The sequence below is a fragment of the Thunnus thynnus genome, chromosome 11, assembly GCF_963924715.1.
Source record: "Thunnus thynnus chromosome 11, fThuThy2.1, whole genome shotgun sequence".
Classification (NCBI taxonomy): Eukaryota; Metazoa; Chordata; class Actinopteri; order Scombriformes; family Scombridae; genus Thunnus; species Thunnus thynnus.
The window spans coordinates 4,984,360-5,011,381 of record NC_089527.1 but is presented as its reverse complement, the minus strand read 5'-3'; the positions used below and the strand labels follow the sequence as shown (position 1 = coordinate 5,011,381).

At 40.1% G+C, this 27,022-nt stretch overlaps 1 protein-coding gene and 1 non-coding gene across 2 annotated transcripts in view; one reads left to right on the top strand and one right to left on the bottom strand.

Annotated features, from left to right (window-relative positions):
* The window catches only part of clasp1a (cytoplasmic linker associated protein 1a), a 95,116-nt gene that overhangs the window by 48,007 nt on the left and 20,087 nt on the right, over positions 1-27,022 (bottom strand). The window contains exons 3-8 of the mRNA XM_067602917.1: positions 13,518-13,596; positions 12,621-12,724; positions 11,102-11,193; positions 10,766-10,841; positions 9,820-9,917; positions 7,746-7,816 (exon numbers count right to left, since the gene is read on the bottom strand). Of these exons, the coding sequence (XP_067459018.1) occupies positions 7,746-7,816; positions 9,820-9,917; positions 10,766-10,841; positions 11,102-11,193; positions 12,621-12,724; positions 13,518-13,596 (520 nt within the window). The remainder of the gene's footprint in view (positions 1-7,745; positions 7,817-9,819; positions 9,918-10,765; positions 10,842-11,101; positions 11,194-12,620; positions 12,725-13,517; positions 13,597-27,022) is intronic.
* LOC137193305 (U4atac minor spliceosomal RNA) lies at positions 13,995-14,121 on the top strand. Its single transcript, XR_010930737.1, has one exon. It is a non-coding gene; the product is annotated as a U4atac minor spliceosomal RNA (small nuclear RNA).

Genomic DNA, 27,022 nt, shown 5'->3' with positions numbered 1-27,022 from the left:
CCTTCTGATTTCCAAGTATTCACTCTTAAAAAATAAAATATGTATGCAACACATACACACAGTTAAAAGAACACCAAATATAGAAAAGGTTTTTCTGTGCTGAGCCAGAACCTCCTCCACACTGTGCAGCAGCCAATAGCAGCAGATACACAAACACGAACACACACACACACACACACACATAAAATCCATACACGCAGAAGAAAACACGTTAAGCTCTTTGCAAAGCTGTGCAGCATGTGTGTGTGTGTGAGAGAGAGATGATCAAAGGACTTCCTTATAATAAGCATTCCTTCTTCTCCTGCATTCATCCTTCCTTTCTCCTGCTACCCCGCTGGTGTTAACTGTTTCCTACATGGTGCGATACTTAATAGCAGATGCACACTTACACACACACACGCACTTGTGTCACCCAAAATCCATGAGACTAGCAGGTCTAGCTGACACATGAATTTAACTTTGAGAGTCTAATAATAATCCTGGGAATAAAGTTTCACCTTCACAGCTGCTTTTATAGATTTATAGATGGATCCAGATGTGATATGACATGAAAAAACATCAGCAAACAGTGATTCTTATCATTTTTATTGACTTTCCTACCTGACTACCGTTAAATCATTTCAACATAGAGGTTCATAGGAGGTTTTATACGAGTTTATCTGCAAAAATGATCTATAAATATTTAAACTCACTGACATGACGGTGCTAAAGGTGACCGATGCAGATCTGCTCTGCTTTCAGTTTGATGCTCATCACAGCAGAACGCTGAGAAAAAGGCAGTCTTGCAGCGTCTGCAGCGTTTATGTAACAGCAAAGCACCAGACGCTGAGGACGCTGAAGGCAGCGTGCACACACACACACACACACACACACACACACACACACACACACACACACACACACACACACACACGCACACACACACACACAGTCTGAGGGATTCAGCCAATTACAAAGAAGTTCTCTGATTGCGTTGAAGATGCTGAGACTTCATTGGCTGATGTGGCTGAAAACAATCCACCCACGTTCACAGTTTTAAGATGAAGATGCTGGCTGACCGTCTCCTCTGTGGTTATAAATACTGACTTTATTCCAAACTTTACTTTGCATTATGTATTGATCTGCTTTAAATGGACCCAGACTGACCCATCCACCATCGCTGACACCTGACAGCACGCTGACAGTCCCACTTCAAAAAGAAGTCAGTTTAAGTAATCAGTACTCTGGTGTTTAAGAGAAGCCACTAAATTAAACTTTTCAGAGCAAGGTGAGTTATCTCTGTTGGTGGCCGAGCTGTTGATCGAGAGTGAGAGGAGGAGGAGGAGGAGGAGGAGGAGGATGTTACAGTAATATGACTGGATGCCATCTTTAGTGGAGCATTGTGCTTTACATGCCAGAGAACAAGCCACCGCTGAGCAGCCTCTCAAACACGCAGCGCTGATGAAACAAAGCTGCAACGATCAGTCGATCCACAGAAAATTAAATGGCAAATATTTTGATAATTGATTGTTTTGAGTCTTTTTTTAAAGCGTCTTAAATGTGAATATTTTCTGGTTTCTTTAGTCCTTTATGACAGTAAACTGAATAACGGGCTTTGGGGAAACAATGATCGACATTTTTCACCATTTTCTGACATTTCAAAGATCAAATGACAGATAGATTAATCAAGAAAATGCTCAACAGATTAATAGATTGTGAAAATAATCACCAGTTGCAGCCTTCATGAAGTACTGCTGTGTGCAAAAAAAACAAAAAAAACTGTTCATCCATGTTGGGAAGATTCTTTGTAGTCAATAAAGAAGATGAAAATCCAGAATGCAACAGTTTCATTTCCTTGTTCCTTGTTTAAAAACCTCACCGCTGCTCTGGGAGCCTAATTGGATGAAATAAAATAAGAATTCTCTGACTCTGCTTACACAAACTTCACACAAGTACATTTCAAAAAAGACGATTTTTGCTTGTTTACTTAGTCAGCAGGATATTTGATATGATATTATTTCATGCACTCAATAAGAGCATCAAAATACAACTAAATAAATGTCATTTTAACTTCATATGACAGTTTTGGAGGCAAATATTCCAACATGACTGAACGACAAGTAATCCAAAATGAACCAGATTACATGAATGAAGGGGGGGATTGAATGGGTTACATAATGAGTTGAAATAGACAGTGAATGATAACAGTTTACATACTGACAGTAACTCTCTCAGCTCTCATCATCTTGGCGAGCGCCAGACCGAGATGAAAAAAAAAAAAATGTTGGGACGCTTTAGGCGAGCTGTCGAACGAGGCGCTGAGAGGAGACTGAAGGCACGACTGTTTTCACAGCGCAGAGATAAACAAGAGGCATGAGATGTAACATTTCACTGCTCTGCAGGAAAGAATACTGCTGCAATACTGCAAAAAACAACCAGCATTTACTGAATCCGCTCGAGAGCGATAGAGTTTCCGATGACTTGAGGCATCACTGAGAAAGTACAGTAGCTGCTTTCTTGTTCACTGACAACCACAGTTTGATTCTCTAACAGGACTGAGTTGGTTTGCAGCAGAAAAAAATGCAAATGGTGCAAAAAAATCATCCCTCAACATGCACAAAACAAACATGCAACCACTACGTAGATGCATGCCGTTCAAATCTGCATCACACATGTGTGATCTAAGCTTAGCGAAGAGGAAACCCTTTCTATTTCCAGTCTTACCTTCTCCTGCTGTCATGGTGCAAAGCCGCCCTGAACGCTGAAGCTAGAGAGAGGAATGCTACTACACAGCTGACAGCTCAGTTCACTCTCTCTCTCTCTCTCTCTGGTCTCTGCCCTATATCTCTCACCCACTGTTCACCTCTCAGTGGTGCTACAGAAATGGCTGCTTTGTTTTGCTCACCATCCATCCCTCCCTCCCTCCCTTCCTCCCTCGCTTCTATCTATCCCTCTACAATCTCTCTGCTCTCCTCCCCTCCTTCCCTTCCCTTCTCTATCCCTTCTCGCCTGTGTGACAACACCACAGCAAAGCCACTGCCTCCATCTTTCTCTCAGAAGTATGTCTGTACAAATATTACAACTTTGGAGACTAGACAGAATTTACTTTGTTTCTTACTAAAACTATCACAATTAAAGCTCCTAGCAATTTTATTTCAGACAGTATACACATATAGATGTCCACATACATTTGGCCATATAGTGTAACATTCAACTCTAACTCTGGTTTAGCTCTCTCTTGGCTTAAGTCCTACTTATCTGAAAGAACACAGTGTGTCTGCTATAATAATATTAGATGTAAATTCTCTGATGTTAAATATGGAGTACCTCAGGGCTCAGTTCTTGGCCCTCTGCTTCACCTCTCGGCCAAATTATGCATCGTCATGGAATAAATTTCCGTTGCTACACAGATGACACTCAGCTGTATGTGCCTATATGATCGTACTTAAATTACTAAATTAGAAGCCTGTTTGGCTGCTGTGAAAAATTGGATTTCACTAAATTTCCTGCTTTTAAATTCAGATAAAACTGAGATGCTGGTTGTTGGCCCTGCTAGACAGACAGACACCAGTTTCATCTTGACAACTGTGTGATTTCACAAAGTGTGGCAGCCAAGAATCTCGGTGTTACGTTTGATCCCAGCCTCTCTTTGATAAGCACATCAAAGAAATCACACAAACACTGCCTTTTCCCCACTTACGTACAGCTGTGATTCAGTCTTCCCTGTCCATGGCTGACACAGAGACTATTACATGCATTTATTTCATCCAGACTTGATTACTGTAATGTTCTTTTTTCAGGTCTGCCACATGCTAGAACTAAAAGTTGGTTCAAAATGCTGCAGCTATCTTAACTAAAACAAGAAAACTTGACCATATTAAACCAATTCTAGCCTCCCTTCATGGTGCTTCTGCTGAGTTATAAAATCCTAAATATACCTGTCTGAGCTCCTTAAACCTTATATTCCATCTTGAGCTCTCCGCTCTCAGAATGCAGGGCTCCTGTGTGAAACCAAAGTTAAAAAGAAGTCAGCAGAGCCTTTTTCCTATCGAGCCCCGTTCCTATGGAATAACCTCCCTGCTGACATCAGACAATCCGAATCTGTTGAGTCCTTTAAATCTAAACTTAAAACTCATCTTTTTGCCTTAACCTACAATTAATTGAGTGCTTAATGGACTTGTACTGCAAAGTGGATTGGTTTCTATCTCAGTGAATTTACTAAGCACTGTCCTGCTGACGAGATCATTGATTATTGCAACTGTTCTGATAACCTTCTGATTGTTTGTTCCACGAGCGAGCACGTGAGCGTCCGAGCTGTGTTTCCCTCTCTCTCTCTCTTATCTCCCTATTTTCTCCTCTTGTCCTCCTTTGTCTCTCAGGCATCTCTCGCTGGGACCCATCCTGGGACCGCTCTGTTTCCCTGGCTGTCGGTGCCATTTCCTGAGGTTCTGGATCCGGTTTTCCATCCTGCAGGAGTTCAGCCTCACTTCATGTCTCTCTCTCTCTCTCTGAGTGTTTTATCTCTCTCTCTCTCTCCTGTGTGAATAATATCTTTTCTTGTCTCTTCTCCTGTGTATGTAAATGGTGCGATGTGAATCTCTCCTGTGTGCATGCGTAGTCTCTCCTCCTCCCAGGTCGGTCTCCATGGTGACGAAGGTCACGTGGCTCAGGTGCTATTCTGTTCTGGTGGCACCTGGAAGCTGCTCTGCATCCTCTTCATCACATTCTTCATGTATTTATTATAAATCCATTATAATTTTGTTATCCTGTTCAATGCTGTATTCTATAATTTGTAATATTGTGTTCACACAACATCTGCTGCACATCTGTCCTCCTGGGAGAGGGATCCTCCTCTGTTGCTCTTCTAGAGGTTTCTTCCTTTTTTTTTCCTCTGTTAAAGGGTTTTTTTAGGGAGTTTGTCCTGGCTATACAAATAAAATTGACTTGACTTGGCTTGACTTCACTTAAATGCATAATCCCTCCTTCACCAGTACTCATATATCTCTACTGTACACTGTCAAACTTTAGCACAGTTAAGCTGAAGGCCTGTTTAACAGCGCAGCTCATTCTCTGTCCACATTAACACCAGACGTTCTTCTCAGCTCTGAGGCAAATGGATTCAAATTAAAACGAGTCGTCATCTGCTGTCGTAAAGTCAATTTGAGTGCCACTGTGAGGCCTGTGAGGAGCCAAGTGGCTGATCATGATGAATATGATGTCAGACTGTTTAATAACTGCTGGAATGAGTCATGTTTGTATGCTCCTCTTTCCAAATAAACAATAAATAAACAATAAACAGCAACTCTGCACAGGACAAAATGAAAACAAGCAGAGATTACTGACAGCGTCTGCACAGCAAAAACATCCATCTTTATTCATTAGGACTCATATTCAGCAACATTTTAATTTTTTCTAAAAATGCTGCCTGATGAGAATCGGTTCTTATCTCCTACACAGTAAAACAGGATTTCTCAAGAAATAATAGTCAATAGCATGAAATAAAGCATGATTAACACAGTTTTATGTCTTATACAATCTATAAGACAATATTGGATTTGTGTTGTAAGACTTTCTGCTTTACTCGGATTATGTAAAAAAATCCCTTTATTTACTGGATTTTAGCAAAGTCACAACATGTCTTAGCCTGACATGCCATATAATATTATTACCTTCTGAATAAGGTGGGCTACTCAGAAACACCATCAGGTTGAGAGTTATACTCTACATGTTTTAAAACAGTTTTTATTTATTTTTATTTTATGCAATTTGAAATAGTTTTGCGTTTTTTGCCACAAGCAAAGAGATACAAGACCATTTAGAGGATGTTGTCACTGTTATTCTTTTGACTTTTATTAGGGATATTACAGTACTAAGTTTTGGAACTGCTGTTCCCATAATGCCTTTGGGGATAAAGGCAGGAGGAGATGTTGCCATGGAGTCAGTGTGAGACTCACCTGAGCTTCGTCTCTTTAGCTGATATTCGTTAACATTCTGGCAAATGCAATATGCACCATGTAGTCATGCCGAATGAACTAATAGTAGTTATGAATGTACAGACAACTGTCACTGGATTAATTAACACTGAAGAAAACTCAAAAAGGAAAGATCTGGAGTTATGAGGAGCAACTTTTTATGAATTGATTTTAAAGCAGACTGATGGATATTTATAGCTGTGAAAAGAGCAAGGCTGAACCTTACAGGACGTGTATCATGTCTTTGTGTTCATGTTTGACTGAGTTAGGGCTTTGAGATGAAGGAAAGGCTTCAAGGGGAACTCCAGTTATTTAGTTGTGAACTTGCATCAAAGTTGGAGGACGATCGGTGCAGCAGAGGTCAAGATATTCCAACTTTAAACCTCTACAAGGAGTCCAACAATGCTGGATCCTACAATTCCCATAATGCAATCTGATAGCATCTTTTGTTAGACCCTTCCTGCCTGGTGAATACCCACATGTTTGTTTTTTTAAGGGTTTTTCTCTTTTCTTAAGAAAGCTCCCGTAGAGAGAAAACATTATGCATATTTCTTCACAAAGTTAACGAACCTTCATGTGTAAAATCTGCGGAGTGTTCAGGTCCGCTGTAAATCAAAGTATGATACTAAAATAAGCTACGGATAAAAATAGCAGGGAGCTGCGTGACAGGTTTTTTTTTTTTTAACGGAGGTGCAGTATGAGCCAGCAGAAAAATCCTATTTACATAAAAACTCAATTCAGCTGAAATTAGCTAGTTTATTGGTTTGGTTCAGTTCAAAACTTCATCCTCAGCTGTGACACATTATGATCAAATGACTGAGTATTTGGGAGCCTCCAGTGCACAGACATTAAACATCTGTCAGCTTTACCGTCCCTGAACAGCAAGCTGACCTCTGTCACAGTTGTGTTTCTCTATGTTGTGCATGAACGGCGTGATTAATTAAGTTGTCTTGGCTGTTGAAATCCATATGAGAATTGTTGTGGAGTGGTAGCCAGCAGGGGAAGTTACAGACTGTCTTTAAATGCTGAGTCCTGTCTAACTGTTTTCTCTTGGCCTCAGTGGATAAGTAAGTGGATATAGAAACATAGATCTATCCTATGTTGCCATTTTATTATTTTGTCTCTTCAGTTTTGTCTATTTTAAACACACTCCTACAGATTAGAGCGACGCTACTGACAGTCTTGTTTTGGTCTCTGGCTCCACAGAGGGAAATTTGAAAGCTACAGTGGATGCCCACCTCCTGTGGAGAAAACTCATCCCCTCTAGCCCCAGGCCGTCCGTCTGGCCCGCAACCCCCCTCCTTTCTTCCTAAACATAGCAATACACACACGCACACACACACATACGCACATAGGCAAGATGGAAAATACAGTCTTAAAGGAGCTGACATACCCAGATGGAGCGTGAGGGGAAAAACGAGTGAGTGCTGGCAGAGAGACGAACAAATGTCTGGATGAAGAAGGCTATGTACATCATGTCATACTGTGAGTACAAAAGCCCTGATATTCACAGTAAATCTGCCCATCCTCATCTCTTTTCCCCCACTGAGCTGGATGTTAGTGGAAAGGAAAACAACAAAAACTAGTAACTAGTCTGAGCACTGAGGTTTAAAAAACATTCTTACAACCTCTTTCCTATCCTGATATATGACTTCAGACCAACAGCAATGCTCTTGTTGATGAATATATGTCATCTGGATGCCACATAAGAAACAAAAGGTGATAGTTGAAGTCAGAAGCAAACAGAAGCTGGAGGAGTGAGTTGAACTAATGTTACATAGGAGGAATACTGACCTGAGCCAGAGGATGAGATCATGTTCCCCGATCTTTGGACTTCATCGAATTTGCTGAAGATTACATTCAACCTATAAAAGCAAACAGGGGACAAGAAATAATCAGAAAAAAAGTGTGAGAAATATAGAGAGAAGGTACACAATAAGAGAACAAAAAAGGAAAGGGAAGTAAAACCAAAGTGACAACAGGCGATAGTAGCAGAGTGACGGGCAGCAAGAAGAACTCTGGACCTGCATGATTTCTGAGGTGAGAAGTTCTCCATCTGCTCGGTGTAGCAGAGATGGCAAAGACCAAAACTGCCACACTGAGAGGCCAGAGAGAGAGAGAGAGGCGATGGTGGAACGCAGAGACATATGGTCCAGTGTCAAAAAGGACAGAGACGACACAAAAGAACAAGGGAAAGGTCTGGAAATGTTGAGATCTGATTAAAAAAGAGACAGCTTGTCCCGACGGCTTTGAAATCCTGGCAGCCTGTACAAAGTAATCAACCTTCAAACCACGGAGATGACTTATAGATCAGGTTTAGATCACCTCTGCTCAGGTGTTCTGTCACGAGCCTCAGTCAAATATATCAAATAAAGAGCCATGAAATAACAGTCTGAGGTGAGAGTGACATTAAACCTTAGAAACACTATATACATAGAAAACTATACACACTCTGACTCAATCTAAACAACTTTAAGATAAAAATATTAACTATTACATTATAAAACTAGATTTGGTAAGGTTAGTTACTCAGTTACTTTCAAAGCAAAGATCTTTCAAATACATACTTAACAGCATGATGCATTTACACACTGAAATCCTTTCAACGACAGTAAATCGATCACCTTTTGAGCTCTAAAATTTTGCAGGAGTCACAAATGAAATTACAGTTTTACTGTTGTCCAGGCAAGCTGAGGTAGTGAGACAATGTGGATGATATGCTGCTGTGATTTCATGGAGCACTTGTTGTTTCTTCAGAATGTAATGCATGCTAAGTAAAATTATAGGATGGTGTAGCTTTTTCAAATACTCCACAATAAGAAAAAAATCACAAAAAACTGAACTAAACTAAAGAAATGTAGCTGTCCTATGAACATAAAGAAGCAAATGTGGATCTAAACATAGACTCTGTGATTAGCACCACTGTTTATATGATGTGTTGATCTGCACACAACACCAGTACACACCAGTAATCCTACATGAAGAACCGTGTGTGTTAAAGGTCCGACATGATGGCATTAAATTACACGAAGAGACAGATGAAGGTTGAACAGCATAAAGAGATCTAAAGCTGTGTCCCAACTCTATAGTACATAATAACTGTATACAGTATATATTACATATACAAGAAATCAACATATTTAACTGTTTTATAGTGACAGGAAATAATGTAATACATGCTCAGTTAAAGGCAAACAAACTGCAGCTTTAGAGGGACAATGTCAATTAAATTTAACAGTATTGATGTTAGCATTCATAACTTATTTTACTGTGATGTTTTTACTGTTTCTACTTTGCTATTATTATGTTTGTCTACCTTTGTTTTTGATTGAGCCATGTCAAAGAGGAACTTCTGTTACTATGTGACTGACAGACTCTTGAATCTTCAAGAGAGGCAGTAAAATGTTTCCACAAAACAAAACAAAACAAAAAAAAAAAACACTGGTTATATTTTGTGTTCCTGGAGCTAGTTTAAATGTTTTGCAGCAGTGAGCATTTCCTTTGTGTGTTGCTCACACTGACTGTTACTTGCTTAATATACTTTCATTTTGTCACTTTTCCACTGTGAACACACTACCACTGCAAACCCTGTAATTAGTGTGTAATGTGGTTTTGGGAGCAGCTATCATGTTCTGAAGCTGCACTACCGTTATTCTACCACAAGGGGGCGAACCATGTATGGAGTGTCTTTGTGTCTGAACATGGAAGGAAATCTTCCTCTCATCACTCTAACAGCACCTCTACACTGGTGTGTGTTTGTGTGTAGTACAAGTTAGTGGAAAATGGGGCAAAAACAAAGCAGCAGAAGGGAATGAAAGGGAGAGGGAGGGGAGTGTGGCGACAGGTTGGCAGTGTCCTGATGTCGTACCGTGACTGTGGCAGGCCCTTCTTGCTGAGATCCATCCTCACCCTCTCACCCACGTGTCTGTAGATCTCCACCAAGCAGCTCATAGCTCCGTCGCGTACCTGACGACCACAGTACAACATCAAATCATTTCCAGCTGAACTAAATCTTGGTTTCTCTTGGAATGTTTTCTTTATTTTCACTGACTCATTTAGCAGCTTTGTGTTTTATCTTTTCCATAAGATTTATCGAGCGTGGCCCTTTAATCCAACTGTTTGACGTGTTACGGTCCTCCTGTGATTCATGAAGCAAACATTTTCACTCACACAGCTTCCACTGCATCGAGCATCAATCTCTCGTGGCAAATTACTGTCCTGAATCTGTGTTACTATATTCTGCCACCAGGGGGAGGATCATAGAGAGAGCATCATAGTCTGCTGCTTCTTTGTGTCTGAGCATTGAAAGGAAAATTACCTCTCACCAGATACACTGAAGCACTCCCACATATTCAATTTACAGAGATAAGACAGCAAACAAATCCTCACAGCTGAGAGGTTTTAATCAGATTTTGCTTGATAAGTGTTTTCAATGATGATCAAAATTATCTTTGATTAATCTATTCGTCTATTATTCCACTGAAACGACGTAAACAAGAGAACTATCCTCGTCAAAGGCTGACAATGTTGGATGCAGGAAAAGAAACTGAGATTAATGTTTTGTTGTTGTTTTTATATTATGTTAGAAGGCGTATGAGCAATATAATGCATTTATTATTTATACAGGCTGACTGTTATGTGACCTAATTGATTTTTGCTAGGGTAATTCCTGGCTGGCACCCCACAGAAAAAATAAATAAATAAAAGTTTCCCAGTCGAGTCATCACAAACCGTAATATTATTCCAACAAAATCATGTAATTCCAGAAAATGTACTTCTACTTTGAGGTCTTTAGAGATGGAGAAAAGGCATACCTGACTTGTGGGATCCCCCAAGAGGTTACATATGTGGGGGACAATTTTATTGAGGGTCAGGCCTTGTGCTCCATACCTAGACGACAAGAATTAAAGTAAATCAGCCAAATGAAGAGACACATGAAGAGATAAGAGTTGTAAAATACTGATATGCTGAAAAACCTATCAAATGATTATATGAAAATTAAAGCAAATTACATTTTTGTCCATAGCTGATGATGAAATTGTACACAAAACACTGTAGGAACAGTTCAGTTATATGCAAATAAGTCTTTTCTCCAATATTAACCACTGCAACCAGTATAACTGCAAATGTGGGGCAATCAGCAAGCTCACGTGTTCAGTGTGGCGATGAGGCAAAGGCACACTCCTTCTCTGGTCCTGTTGTTCTTATGTTTGAAGCCTCCCAGTATCCTGTCCCACACGTACTGCAACAACACACAAAATTAATATAAACATGAGCTTTATTGTTGTTATGATGGATTATTGCAACATACAGTATACGACAGGTAAGTGACACCAGCCAGTTTGTCTACCAGTTACTTAACTTAGTAAATCCATACAATCCAAATTACTTTGATTATACCTTGCATTAACCCTAACCCTAACTCTAACCCTAACTCATAACCCTAACTCTAACCCTAACTCTAACCCCTAAACCCTTACCCCTAACCCTAACTCATAACCCTGACCCTAACCCTAACCCTAACTCTAACCCTAAACCCTTACCCCTAACCCTAAACCCTTACCCCTAACCCTAGATCCTAACCCTAACTCTAACCCCTAACCCTTACCCCTAACCCTAACTCTAACCCTAACTCTAACTCTAATCCAACCCCTAACCCTAACCCCTAACCCTAAACCCTTACCCCTAACCCTAGATCCTAACCCTAACTCTAACCCTAACTCTAACCCTAAACCCTTAGCCCTAACCCTAAACCCTTACCCTAACTCTAACCCATAACCCTAACTCTAACCCATAACCCTAACTCTAACCCCTAACCCTAACTCTAACCCTAACTCTAACCCTAAACCCTTAACCCTAACCCTAAACCCTTACCCTAACTCTAACCCTAACTCTAACCCTAAACCCTTACCCCTAACCCTAAACCCTTACCCCTAACCCTAGATCCTAACCCTAACTCTAACCCCTAACCCTAACTCTAACCCTAACTCTAACCCTAAACTCTTACCCCTAACCCTAAACCCTTACCCTAACTCTAACCCTAACTCTAACCCTAAACCCTTACCCCTAACCCTAGATCCTAACCCTAACTCTAACCCCTAACCCTAACTCTGATTCTAACCCCTTACCCTAACTCTAACCCTAACTCTAACCCTAACCCTAACCCTAAACCCCTAACCCTAAACCCCTAACCCTAAATCCCTAACCCTAACCCTAAACCACCATAAAATAGGTACTTGAAAAAGAATATGCTGTTCAAAGGTAGTAGAAATGATTAGTTTAGTTCAAATTTGATCCCTTTGTTGAGACCCCTCGCGCATAAATAAAAAACTGAATATCAGCTACTGAGACTGAGGAAGCTGAGTTCAGTATCAAAGGTCTGAAAGCAAAATAAATGACAACAGCTTCTGAGCCACAGATATAATTGAATATGTGAGGCTGATTTTGAACAAGGACTGTGTATTCATGGCTATTCTGGAGAACAAGGGTTGTTATTAGAGCACACAGAGAGAAAATTGCACCAGATGGAAATGATTCTTCGTTAGAATTAATTCAGGCTGTGTGCTGAAATCCTGAACTCATGGAAAGAAAAAAAAAAAACTTACCTTATTCAGAACGAGCTTGTTTCTGTGTGTGTGTGTGTGTGTGTGTGTGTGTGTGTGTTAATACCTGCGGTGTGGCAGCTTGTTCCATGATCTTTAGCAGCAGGGTTTGGTCTTGTTCTCGTACTTGGTCTTTGGCATCTCCCAATCGATCGATAAGGCTGGGCAGAACTGAGGGGACGAGAAAAGAAGGAGACATTTAAGTATCCTTTCAAAACAGTGGGAGCAACTTAAAAGAAGAAAAAGAGACATTCATATGGTGTTGGGTGTTAAATCAAGGCCAGATATGTGTATTGGTTTTTGTTAACGCCACTAGATTTTGTTTTGTCAAAGTAGTTTTATAAATATGTTACAAAAAACAATCTATATGTAAATCATTTCTGTATTTAACCTTTGGGCAGCCGTTCTTTCAGGCTTTCACAAAAACATGGGTAGTATCAGAGGAAGAATCTGAATTGTAAAGTGATTTATTCTTATTCTAACTGAGAATCAATGAGGCAAAGAGGTAAGAATGGTCATCAATCAGGAAGGCGATAGTGAGGTGAGAACGAGAGAAAGCTAACACAGGACAAAAGGTTGATTAGTTTGATTCAGTTATTCAAATGTAGATATCACTGAGAGTCATGATCCAAACACAGCAATGCCAGCTGACACAGGATCGCATTGATAATCCAAAACCAAACCCAATAATAATAGCATTCTTAACAGTTTATTTCAACAGGAAAGCTAATGAGACCGCACAAAAGAAAGGAGAATGAATAACTGCCAACAAAACATGATGTGGTGTCAGTGATCCTGTAAAAATGTTTTATAGGATCCAATTTTTATTTTATTACAATAGCTGAATCATTGGAATAAACAAAAGGGCAAGTAAACTATCATGAAAGTGATGGTGAGGGTTAGAAATATATCAGACAAGAGGCTTTATAAGTTACAGTCATGTTACATGTCACAATAGTCTTACCTGTTCCCACCTGGGCCCTGAATCGCTCCTGTAACCTTGTCACTAAGGCAGATAAGAGGTCCAAGCCGAGCAGAGCCACCTAGTGGAGACAAAAAATATATATAAATATATATCTAAATGTTTATTTTAAAATAACATTTCAGCAAAACAAACCACATTAATCTTCTCACAATTGCTGCACATAACTGATAATTACAAATAAACATAATAATCGTGGCTACAACTCTGGACACGCCCAGGAAGAAGATTTGAATTCAAAATGTTGCTGCAAAGGATCATGGGTAAACAGAACGTTTATGCTTTTTAAGCTTCTGCTGTGCTTCTGAATGACACCATCCCTCTGCAACCTTCACAGCATCATATGATAACACCTTTAGGACTGAAGTAGCACATAAAAAAAACATTTTCAGTCCTGCACCATGACTGAAAACCCTCTGACCAAACACTGATATAAATGCACAGGCCACACCCACTCTATCTTTCCTTGTCATGGGGTGAGAGAGCTGCTCAATGAACGTGTAGTGAGAGTAGCCCTGCTAGCACCATAACAACACTTACGCATCACCTGAACTTCTGTTCAGAATACGGTGCAATTTTTGGAAACTCTTAAAGCTGTAAAACATATAAGAAAGGAAATAATATGACTGAATATATAGAAACAAGTGCTGCCATCTTGTGGCACCACAGCAGCATGACAAGAGATCTGTACTAAAACAATACAGCAACAGCATGTACAAGACTGATCTTTATAGGCAGCATGGTAAATTTCAACTCATTTTGATTTTATGCCATAACAAAAGCCCTCATCAGACCTTTTAACGATGCCAATTTAACATGTCAGTCTCATGTCTGAATAAGCATCCGGGTCACTTCTTACGAGGTCGGAGCTGTCACGTTACCACATCACTTTCAACAGCACAAGTCTGAATTGAATGCTGTCAGATTAACGCGAAGGGCTGCGACAGCTTGATGTAAAAACATGCAGAGAGAAACGCACGTCTTGTGTTGCCTTCTAACATCAGTGTAAATGTAAGATCTCAATCATTATCTCTTATTGAAGCTGGTTTAATAAACTAGGAAACACTGAAAGAGTTAACTCTGAGGCGTTGAGGAGATTGATCTTCTCATATCAGATCAGTAGGAGAGTGGAAACTTAATGTCCTGTCATTTAATGCTTGTGCATGTCAGACTTCATAAAACAGGCAGCAGAAATCACTCTCTAATAACATTAAATGATGAAATTGACAGCAGCGGTGGATCCTGTGGATTTAGTGTGATGAGAAGGGGAAAGTGTCCATTAATTAAAGCTTCTACAGTCAAATAAATGCACTGATCTCTCTCTTTCACCAGGTTCCAAATATCATGTGAGCATTAGCGTCTCTTTCTGTAAATGTCCTGTCATGCCTGAACGAAGGCGTAAGAAATATTAATGGAAAAGTCGTCCATGTCTGCATGATAAAAAGCCAACACTTTAGAAAAAGGGGCTACATTTTCTCACTTTTCCAAATCTCTTGCTGCCACTGGAGGAGCAGGTAGTGTGTGTCCCAGCAGGCAGAGGGCCCGGTGTCTACAGGCCTAATCCTCAGATCAGTCCCTTTGTTCTCTGACTGGGGGGGGGGAATTACAGTAATTAGACTGATGACAGGGCCCAAACAAAGACTCGATGAGAGCTCTAAGAGGGATCAGCTGAGTTTAACAATGGTGTAAATCTCAAAAAAAAAAAAAAAAAAAAAACCTCCGCTTGTCAGTTTGTCAAATCTAGGTTCAGCTTCTCTTGGGAAAGGTCGACGCAGGAGGTCTTCCTAACGTTTCTTACAGCGACAGCTAGAGGTAAACACGGTTCCTGCTTTGAACTGGGGAAGTTGAGTCACAAAGGGACCGTGGTAACAACTGCACCCTGTGTTTGAGTGGTGAAGAATTTGAGGTCAACGTCGGAAAGACTAGAGAATAACAGCACAGTCCAGAGCAGATGAGGACAGACAGATGGCTAACTCTCTCTTATAGTCATCCTCATCCGGACCCCCCAAAATACACACACACACACAAACACACACACACACATACACACACAACCCCCCTCAAGGCTCTGCACCCAAATCTCATGACCATCATCCCTTCCCAATTCCCAAATCCTCCTGCCCAACACGCTTAGTCCTCATCTCTACTCCCCCCCCTCTTATCTAGTTTGGTCAGCTACAGCAGAGATTGTGTATTTGCATCAGCAGATACAGAATATTAAAAAAGGGGGACGTATTCTGCACATTTCCAGGTCTATATTTATATTCTGGGGCTCTACTGGAATACCTTTGCATGATTTACAGTTAACTCAGAACTCCTTATTTATCTTATACTGGCTCTTTCTTTCAGTTCAGGCTGTTTTAGTTTAGACTACGTCCACGGTAACACGTTTCCATTGTAAAACGGTGTTTTAAAACCAAAATAATCTCCATCCGCACGAGCGTTTTAGCACCGTTTCAGACGCCTGAAAACACATATCACGTGACCGTTCACATACGCTGGGAACGCACGTGCCGCCGCTGTAAACAGGAAGTAGATTATTTACTCTGCGGTTGGTTGCAGAAAACGAAGAACAGCAATGACAGAAATTAAGACCAGAGATTTCTTTGCTCGGACCGACGACGAGGTGAAACTGTTACTGAAATGGGGCGGTCAAGGCAGCGGGAAACACAGAACGGGAGTCGTCATGTGATAGGTGGCGTGACGACGAATCAGGGAAGGACACGTTGTGACTGATAAGACCCAATCAGGACGCGACGTGGGTGTCTGCGTCATTGTTTTTAAAAGCCTCGGTTGAGGAACAACCAGCGAGGCATCATCTCAGGATCTCTGATAGAGCAGTGGATTATAGTTAGTAATAATCAATAATCAAAGATCCAAACACTGATGATCAAAGCCATCAATGAAAGCTTACTAGAGTGATATGATCTATAATATCACTGTAGAAAAAGGTTTTCTTGCTTGACTGACTGACGAGCTAGAGAAAAGTAAACACAATGATCATCATATGATATCACACAGTAACATTATCTCACTAAAGGTCATCTCAGTCTCTTATCTAATCATAATCAATCAATCTAACACTAACAACACACACGTTTCAATCTTGAAACTTTACTGTGTTCAGACACATTCAGGCAGGTTGTCTCCTGCTTCTCACTGTAGCTGTTGGCTGTGTTTGCACTGATTATGTAATTTAAATATTCAGCTCCAGTTGGGCAACTGCAGTTTTTTTTTTCTGTGTGTATTTTTGTTTTTTTTAAGAGTCAGCAGAAGCATTATCCAAGTTGGAAATTTATATAAATATATATATATATATATTGTTGCCACGTTACATCTTCACACCTCTGACACTGTGCTTCTTTATGTTGCAGCTTTCTACTGAAAAAAAGATTTGACAACCTGCTGCTTCTTGTCTCTTTGTGGCTTCATGACTAGTTGATATTTTATGGTAAATTTGCCTGTTGTTGGTAATTTAGAGTATCTGATGCCTTTGGCTGCCGACCAAGTATCATACTTAACGGTTATATTACTGCTGAAGGTTGTGTTTATGTCGTGAATGGCTGAATAGGAAAGGAAAGGTCAATTCTCCAACCTTGCATACAGCAAACAAATCATTATTATATTAACAGATCTGACCAGATTAATGGATTTTAGGAACATGCAGAAGGACTGCTTATTCCAGAAATGTGTGTAGTGGGTTTAGATTTCCCGCTAACATCTATTGCAGTTCACTAAAAACACATGTGCCCGTTCGTCCTGAGAACTACTGGGCCACAGCCTGTTCCTCCATCTGTCTGTGATGTGGAGGAGCCTTTAAATTAAATCAAGGATTTCTCTCTCTCGTCTTCTTCCCTTCACTAGCGAGCCTGTCATCTCATTACCAGTGGAAACACTACACACACACAAACACACACACACAGACTGACACACACGAAGAGAAAAGCAGACACAAGTGCAGAAACACACATAGACACGCACACATACAGAAACATGTTGCCATCTTTGCAGTGATTTCCTCTTAGTCAAGAGAACAGCTGGGTATGCTGTCCTTTTCCACAGGGAGTGGAGCTAGACACACACACACACACACACACACACACACACACACACACACACACACACACATGCAGCCGTCTCAAGCCCCAGTAGTAGCCTAAATACAAAAAAAAGCCTCCGTTTCTCAAATTAAGCTTGCAAAAAGACAAACAAAACTGTTTAGATGTTTACACAGAACAAAGTGTGTGAGACAACTCTTCCAAAATGAGCTCATGAAACACAAACACAGAAAGCTGCAGTTTTCTGCTGTCTGCCTTGTTATTATGCAGCATACCTGACTCTCTCTCTCTCTCTCTCTCTTACTGCTTTCTGCTGCACAGTACAGCCTGGATTCAGACGTCTCAGTCATGTGCATGAACCTAGACTTTGTCTGGACTATGGACTGAATCTGTAGTCCATAGAACAGCTAAGTTTCAGCTACATTTTTAAGCTTTTCAAAGTGCTAGCTAGCATTAGCTGCAGTATTGAGCTTGCACCTCAGCATTGCACCTTTTCCTGCTGAATGTTTCGTGGTAGCTTGTTCACCGAGCCACCGCACGAGACATGTGTCCATGCATGTAAATAAGAAGGAAGCGTTAGCTAGAAAGCTAATATGCTCCTGCGGTTCACAGGCTGCCTCTTTTGTGTACTCGTCACAGGCTGCTGACGAGCTTTGTTTCTGTCACAGCAGTGAAGGGTGACTCTTAATGCTTTATGCAAATACAGTTTACAATGACATGTTCTGATTGCTTGTATGTAAATAATGCATCTGTCCAGGAAGATAAAGTGACTGGTATATACACAGCACCTTCATAAGACTAGAGGTTAGTGATTAGGGCTGCAACTAACCATTATTTTCATTATCAATTAATCTGATTATTATGTCGTTGAGTCATTGATTAGTCCTTTAGTCCATAAAATGTGTGAAAATGTCATCAGTGTTTCCCACAGTCCTGTGTGACGTCTTCAAATGTCTTGTTTTGTCCACAACCCAAAGATATTCAGTTTTAATGTCATAGAAGACTAAAAAAAACAGAAAATATTCACAGAATTTGGATTAGTTGCAGCCTTACATAAGACCAATAACTTTAAAATATACATTTCTACCTATTGATTTTTTTCTCAAATGTGAACACAGGACATTTACAGAACAGATTAACCTGCTGTGGCAGAAACAAAAACATTAAAGCTCATTTCTGTGCAACTATTTGCCAACGGATCATCTCAGTTAACATTTATTTGAAGGTATAAAAAGTAATCAAACACATTTTTTGCTTGCAACTCCGGTGTCACAGTCACCCAGAGTCATCGAGCAGCTGCGTGACTATTTGGAGTTTATTACCTCGCTCAAGAATAGGCTCATAAAGAGTCTCGGTATGTTTCAACACTGACTGACTGTAGGTGTCTGGTGATTTAATGATTACCTGTAGAGCTGAGCGACCAGACTCATTTGAGCTAGTGTGTGGATCTGAAAAGTCGGGCAGATTTGAGGGTGAAAAGGCTTTTTAAATCAAACCTTTGTGTTTCTCTTTTTACCACACTGATGTCATTTTTTTCATTAACAATACTTCCACCTGGCTAATCCAACAGACCAGAGGATTATTATTGTCTGGAATTAACATTTCCAAAACAGTGCTCAGAGGAAGACTGAACTCATCAGTGAAGTTTGCAAGTGATGCAATGATATAAAAAGAAAATACAGCACAGTGGAAATCTCTCTAGCAACACTGCTGTTATACTATCCCACAAATGCATACTGGGAGCTCCCCAGTTCAAATGCAGCCTTATTCTAGTTAGGCTGCACACATCCAAACAATTCCTAGCACGCACTGAATCCTCTAACTAGTAATGAGATGAGTAATTATATCGTTATGCCAGCGTTTGGAGACAGTAGCAGCAGTGTTATCATATTCCTAAGCTGTGATTATTCAGCAGTGACCACACAGTGACTCAGCTCCAGTTAGCTGAGCTCAGGACCTCAGGCACAGTGGCAACGAGATGGTGGAATGTACAGTAAACTGTCATTATGAGGAAAGGCCCCACAGCGCTAACACAGAGCACACTTTAAGACCACAGATACATGCGGAGATTAATATAGCGCACACACACACACAGACACACAGTTAGGAGATACACACAAATACACACATCGCTGTTCCGGTTCACTTCCTCCATAGACGACGCTTCACGCTTGACTTGCAGCAGCGAAAACACTGAAATGGGAGAATCCTCCTCCAGACATACTGCTACTGATACTGATGCATGTTTCCCTCTCACTGCTGTTCAACTTTAAATGTATATATTTATATATTTCTAAGCTTCATATAGTGAAGAACTGCTGCAGTGCTCTTTGTTTTCTCCGAGTGTGTGGAAGTCTACTGGAGGGATGAACACCATTCATCCAAAACTTAACACAGTGGTCCAAAATCTTCCATGTGCTATATGTTCAGTTGACTGTTTGTTGTTTAAATCGTATAGCTTAGTAACCGTAACTTAACTCTGCAGGTCTGTGAAGCTTTGGATTTCTCCACATGTTTAAGTGGATGTAGTACGAGCTGTTAGTTAGAGTCCAAAACCAAAAACACAAGACTGGAAAAAGTAAGGAATGCATTTCATAGTGTGTGTTCATTTCATTATAAAGTGCAAACTGTACATGCTGCGTGCTACTCTGGAAGGCTTGAAAGGCCAAGTAACAGTAACTAAGGGAGCGGGGCTTAGCGAAGGATCAATAGAGTTGAAATCTGGACTGAGTTGCACCAGTCGTTAAGTACGTTAAGTGTTTCCTAAGTTCTTCTTAGTAACTACTGGCTAGTTTCAAATTGCTAATTTACTCAATCAGGTTGAACCATTAAAACTTAAGAAATTCTTAACTAGTAAACACTTTAGTAATGTGTAAATTGGTTGCTAGGAAACATCTGTCCAATGAGTAGCAACCAACTATGTAAACAGGAAGTAACTGTAGCATCACAAACTGTAACATAACTTACAAAAATAATGGTTTTAGTGTAGTCAAACGTATCTTTTGTGAATGTAGGAGTGTTTTATTTTACACATACCTGAAGAAATATGTGTTTTATAACTAGAAGTATTCAGTTTACAGTGAGAGGGACAATGATTATGCTAAGCTAACTGATGTTATTTGGTCATTTAGTCTATTGTTATTGCCATAACTTCAATCTAAACAGGTCAGATATTAGCAAGCTAACGATAGTTTAGTTCATTCAGCTAGCTTACTCAGCAGTTATCCCTGGCAGTTAGCAGCTGTAAATATTTAGTAACAACTAATCTCTACGTAAGAAATACTTTATGTGGTGCAACCATGGATGTGTTAAAATAACTGTATACCACACCACCACTCAGCCTTGCTGCCAGTTTTTCCCAGTGAATCCATGATGTCATCCCAGTGTTACGTCTATGAATCAAGCGGGAACTTGCGGGCGGATCCAGCGAAAGAAACACTAATGCACATATTCAGCCGGTTGCACAACCCAGAAGCTAGAAACGTTTTTGGCTCATGCGCCAGACGAGCAATTTTCACTCGACTGAATAGGCGCCATCTTTGAGCCCGGTATCCAGTTCTTATAACACATCCATGAGTGCAACCGGTTTTAATTAAATGATGCGTAAATCTCCACTTAGTAAACACTTAAGTTACAACCAGGCCAAGTTAGAACTTGCAAACCAGCTGGTGCAACCCTCTGCTTTTGACTTTGAAGCCCCGAGCAAATAATTCACGTCATCTTCAAGCTCATCAAACCATCCGATGAACACATGAGGCCCTGCGTGAGCATTTGAATTTCACGTATCTCCACTTCCTTTAATTTGTCATCCATAAATATCATCTACATATCCCATAAACACATCCTAACATCTGCCAGTGGAGTGATGAGGATTGCCTCTGCAGCTTTTATGTGTTAACAAATCGACTCTGGAATAGAGGGCTGGCTGTGGTATGCTGGATGTGACACACTTGTTAATGGACTATTAAATATAGTTTCAATAAAACTGTACGATTTGATATTTCACAAATTCTAAATATACTCTGTAGTCTCCGGGTGTTATACTGACGCAAATGTGTCTAAGCTCCAAACGGCTGCACACAAAAATCTAACCCAAACCCTACATAAGTATAGACTTCAACAAAGTCTCTCCTGACGCCTGAACACAACACAGAGGAGAGGAGTGTTGCTCAGACTGTATAATGGTTTAACGAGAACACTCACATGCATGTACACGCAGTTCAACACACACACATCATGTGCAGTCCCGGCCCTATCATTAGCTCCATCTGATAACAGTAGTAAACAAATACCTCTGCTACGGCAAATAGCTGTTTCTCAACAGAGGAGGACAAGTAGAGCACAGAAGAAGAGGAGGAGGAGGAGGAGGAGGTGAGAAGACAGATGAGGAGACAGATAGGAGGACAGGAATAGGTGTAGACTTAGAAAGAGAAAGGAAGAACAAAAGAGAGAAGGGAAGAGAGAGAGGATGGAGGTAGATTAGGAGGAATATGTGATCTGAATGGTGGAGGTAGATGATGCAACATTAGTCAGCATGAGCCTCTTCAAGCTAATTGATGATCCTCGTTGCATTTTGATAACGACAATGACAATCATGACAATTTTACGAGCCTACGATATAATTTTTGGAAAAACAAAAAGAGGTAAAACGTGGTTTACGAGAAAGCTGGAAGACTTGCTGGCATTGTTAAAATGGATCAGTGGTAACCTGTGTGTAGTAACACTTCCTGTTAGAGTCCAAGCTGAGAAAACAGACAGTAAATTTTAGTTATGCTCTACTTCAAACTTTTAAACAGAGAAAAAAAAGCAGATGATGTCAGTTCAGATGGAGACATGGTAGATATTTATAGTTCAAATGAGCTTTATGGCAGAAAGCTCACATTATCTGGCTAGCTACATGTAAAATTTAGAAACAGACTAATGTCTGGTGTTAATTTCCTCCCATGTTGTCTTTTTTTCATTTTCAGATACAGGAGCTTTTTCTCTGGATGTGTCTCTTAAAGAAAGGTTCACAATTTTTCAAACAGCAGTCAGGTTCCCATATGAACAGTGAAAGAGGTTTTCCTTGTTGTAATCATTCCTCCTGTTTATATTCTTCAAATGCACTTCCAAAGTAAGTGATCTACAGTGTGTCCACACAGTCATTTAGTGCAAAAATGCATTAAAGTTTATCTGAATATCTTATATGAGGCTTCAGCAGTCTGAGTTAGTCATATCAAGTGGATATCTGACACATTTACAGTCTTTTTAGCATCAAATTCCCTCTTTGTGTTTCCTCGGACAGTGTTTCCCTGTTGAGCTGCAGGTGGAAGTATAGTAACAAAAAGAGGCACTAAAAAGACTGTAACGTTGAAAGATATCTACTTGATTTGACTCATTTGGACGCTGAAGCTTCATATTAGCTTCAGATAAACTTTTAAATACAATTTTTGCACAGAAGGAGGACTGTGGATCCCCCATCATCCATTATAAGTGCATTATGAAGGGATCTTCTAATGGTCAGTATGAACAGGAGGAATGATTACAGCAAGAAAAAACCTATTTTAATGTTCATTTGGGCTCCTGACTGTTGTTTTAAGACAGACTTGAAAAATAGTGAACTTGTCCTTTAAAGAAGCAGTTGAGCTTCCCCAGCGCTCACCTGCTTCTATTTACAAAATTTCTCTTCATGCAGCATGTGCTCACTCTAGCCTATATTATTAGCATCAGATCCTTGTAAACAAAGCTGAATCTAGTCATAACTGTAAAACTCTGGAGAGATCTTCTAGTTACAGTAGCTGTAGCAACACCAGCCACTGTTTTCCTTCCTCTGCAACTAAAAACACTGATTTAAGTATCTCTTTATTTTTCAGTCTGGGTGCAGTCGACTCCAGCAGTGTCCTAGAGGTAGAGATGTGGCCTATCAGACGCCAACCACGGGACGGGCCGTGACGCTAGCCGAGGTGCTCATGAGTCCCCGTTTGCCACGGGCAGATGACTATAAACAGCAGCAGCAGCAGCAAACCAGGCATCAACTGACCACGCTCAAGAAAAAAAAAAAAAAAAAAAAAAAACACTGACAAAAGACGAGATGCGGTACCGACTATTATAGGTGAAACAACTATAATCTAAACCCGGTTGGACAGGTCAGCATTTACACGTTTGTTGATGAAAGTGTTATACAAATGCTGTGGTGACCTTTGAGCACACACACACATTGATGTTGAATGTAGGGAACAGAGAGAGAGAGGCTGGGTCACAGCGGACACTGTGACCGCTTTTCACTACATGCATTTCTCTGTCACTTTCTCTCACACACACATAAACAAGCACCAGTACAAACACACACACACACACATACACACTTGAAAACAAACAAACAACTGGACATAGAGGCAGAGAGACAGCTGACTCAGGATGTCACAGTGAGACTGCTTACGCACAACAACAACAACACACACAACTGAGAGGTTGGTAGTTTGTTCAGGACTGTTAAAGGTCACAGAGAAGAACAGATTACCAGTTATTTACTGGGATAAGAGGGGGATGCTGGTGGGTACGGTTTATTTTTTTCTGTGGTATTTCTGCAAATCGCAGCTGGGTCAAATAGCATCTGTGAATGTCTCAGATGTGAGACTAACCACATCAACACTATGGCATTGATATAAAGTCTATTATGGCCAATTAAACATCAAATATCACTTCAAATATGATGTATGTGGTGTAATTTGCTTGGTTTTTATCTCAAAATCATATTGTGTTGTTATGATCTTATCATGTTATTGGTCTACAGATGTATGTTGTGATGGATTCTGAGTTTAACTGTATCTAAACTTTCTGTTTGACATGTAAAAGTGACACTCAGTTCATTACTTGCAGCATCAGTTTGATTATTTTATGTTTAATCCTGGATATCGTAACCGTATCATGATATCAGAGCTGCAATTATTAGTTGATTAATCGCTTAGTCGAGCAAAAGAAAATTAACTGGCAACTACTTTGATAATTGGTTAATTGTTTCAGTAATTTTTCAAGCAGAAATGTCAACAATTCTCTGGTTCCAGCTTCTTAAATGTGACAATTTGCTGTTTTTTTCTTTGTCTTATGTGAAAGTTGATTGACTAATTTAAAGGACAGGTTCACATTTTTTCAAGTCTGTCTTAACCCTCCTGTTTTCTTCCCATCGACCTTGCAACTTTTGTCTTCCCGGGTCAATTTTGACTCGGGAGGACAAAAGTCCACAGATGCTATAAAATTTAATAAAACACCCAAAAGTCAATGAAAGTAGTGATCATTACTTTTACTTGCAAAGTGTGTGGTATGGAACCATCCATGTCATTTTCAGGCAATTAGATGAAAGAAATCCATATTTCTGATATAAAAACATTTGAAAACAACAGGAGGGTTAAAACAACAGTCAGGTGCCGATATGAACTCTTGCTGTAATCATTCCTCCTGTTCATACTGACCATTAAAAGATTCCTTTATAATGCATTTACAATGTAAGTGATGGGGGACAAAATCCACAGTCCTTGTTTTGAGGAAAAATGTATTAAATAAAGTGGATATTTTCCACAGCTGCAGTCTTTTTAGTAAAAGTTACGTCTTTGTGTCTTGACTAGGAGTGTTACAGTTCAGTACGATTTCAGTACAGCAGAAAAAAAAAGAAAACATTTTTGGTCTTTCATTTTGAAAAATGTAAACATCCAACAACGGCTCATTGGCCAAAACTATTACTGAAACAATTTAGTCGTGCTGCGGTGAAAAAGAAAAACAACCTTTTTGTTGTAAGAAGTAAAGACTCCTGCTGACAGCTGCTTTATTCTGATTTATGGTCTAACTGTATATAAAGTAGTTCAAACTAGCTCCACCTCCAGCAGCTGCTCTAACACTGATGCTTCAGTATTAATAATCTGATGATGTCATCTATAATAACATATCAGTCAGAGGGACCAAACCGCGACTTTTACTGCAATACTTGAACTACATTTTTCTCTCTCAGAGCTGGTTCTTAAGTCGTGCAGTCACGTATAGCTTTATTCTCTTAACATATCCAGCTGCTGTTCAGTCTAATCATGTCTCTACCAGCTGCTCACAACCCTACACTCCCGGTTACGGAGCTAAAAGTGTCCTTGCGATGATCCTTCTTCCTCATCGATTCATCAGCGTGTAGGTTACCCTGCTTTATACGGCTCACACTGGATACTAGACTGAGTGTTTTACTTTTGAGAAGCGAATCCAAACTAATCAAGAACAAAGACGGTATTTATTATAAGGGAGTGTTGTGACAGTAGTCTTGCAGGAGTCATGTGTACAGCTGCCTGGAGGGAAAACCCCAAAGGAGGAAATACTCTACCTGTGTTGACTGCATCTAAGAAATCATAGCGACTATTGTGTTTAAAATGAGGTGAGGTGTGGTCAAGTCACCTTAGATGAACTAAATCAATGTTTCAGATTCAGATGTTACAGAATAGGGCTTTTACATGCTCTGTAAGGTACAAAGATTTTTTTTTTTAAATATTCATAAGGAAAGCAATCACACAACAACAAATAGCAATGAAACTAAGCTTCATATCTTCAAGGTGATATCTCATAACCTCAGCAAACAGCCAGCAAAAGCTACTTGTGTTGTCTGGGGATAAAGAGCAGAGAAAGAGGCGAGGAAGTCAGACTACAGAGTTTAACCATGAGCATCTCGAACAAAAGGCCTCCGTCTCCCCAAATAACCTCACTCGCCCCTTTTCCTACCACTCTGATGCACCAGAGAGGAGCTTGTGAGCAGCATATCAGGAGCACGTTGATGTTTGATTCTGATGTAAGAAACTAGAGATTGAAACTGAATTATTTCTTTGTTTTTTTTATTCATGTGCATACCGTTTGTCATCACATGAAATCCAATACGGCTGCAGTATAAATAACAACACCGAAGGACACGTAACTGATATAGTAGCATCAATTATAAATGACAGATTTATGGTAATTGTAGTCGATGGCTTTACGCCGCACGCAGCACTTTTTCATTTTAGTGTGAATGTTGCAATCCTGTCACATGCAGTCTCTTTAGTTAGCATCCTAGCATCTATGCTAACTGCTACTTTGTGTGTGTCAAATACAAATGAATGTATATAAAGAATAAATACTTCCTCGCAGCACATGTCTCTGTAATATGAAGGCAGTCGGGACGTTTCTGTATTGTACACAGTCTCTTGTCCATGACGCAGCACATTTCACAATGCTCACTTAGGTCCATGACGGAGCACATTGCAGCACAATCCACTCAGTGGCTTCCTTCTCTGGCTCTGCTGGCTCTGCAGAACAAACAACCCCACTGATAACATGATACGGGTGTTAGTGCCCCAACGGGCTGACATGGAAAATGACATGGACAACTGACTGACTGGGCAAAAACGCTCCTTAGAATTTAAAGAAGAGTGTTATACGCAGTGTCAC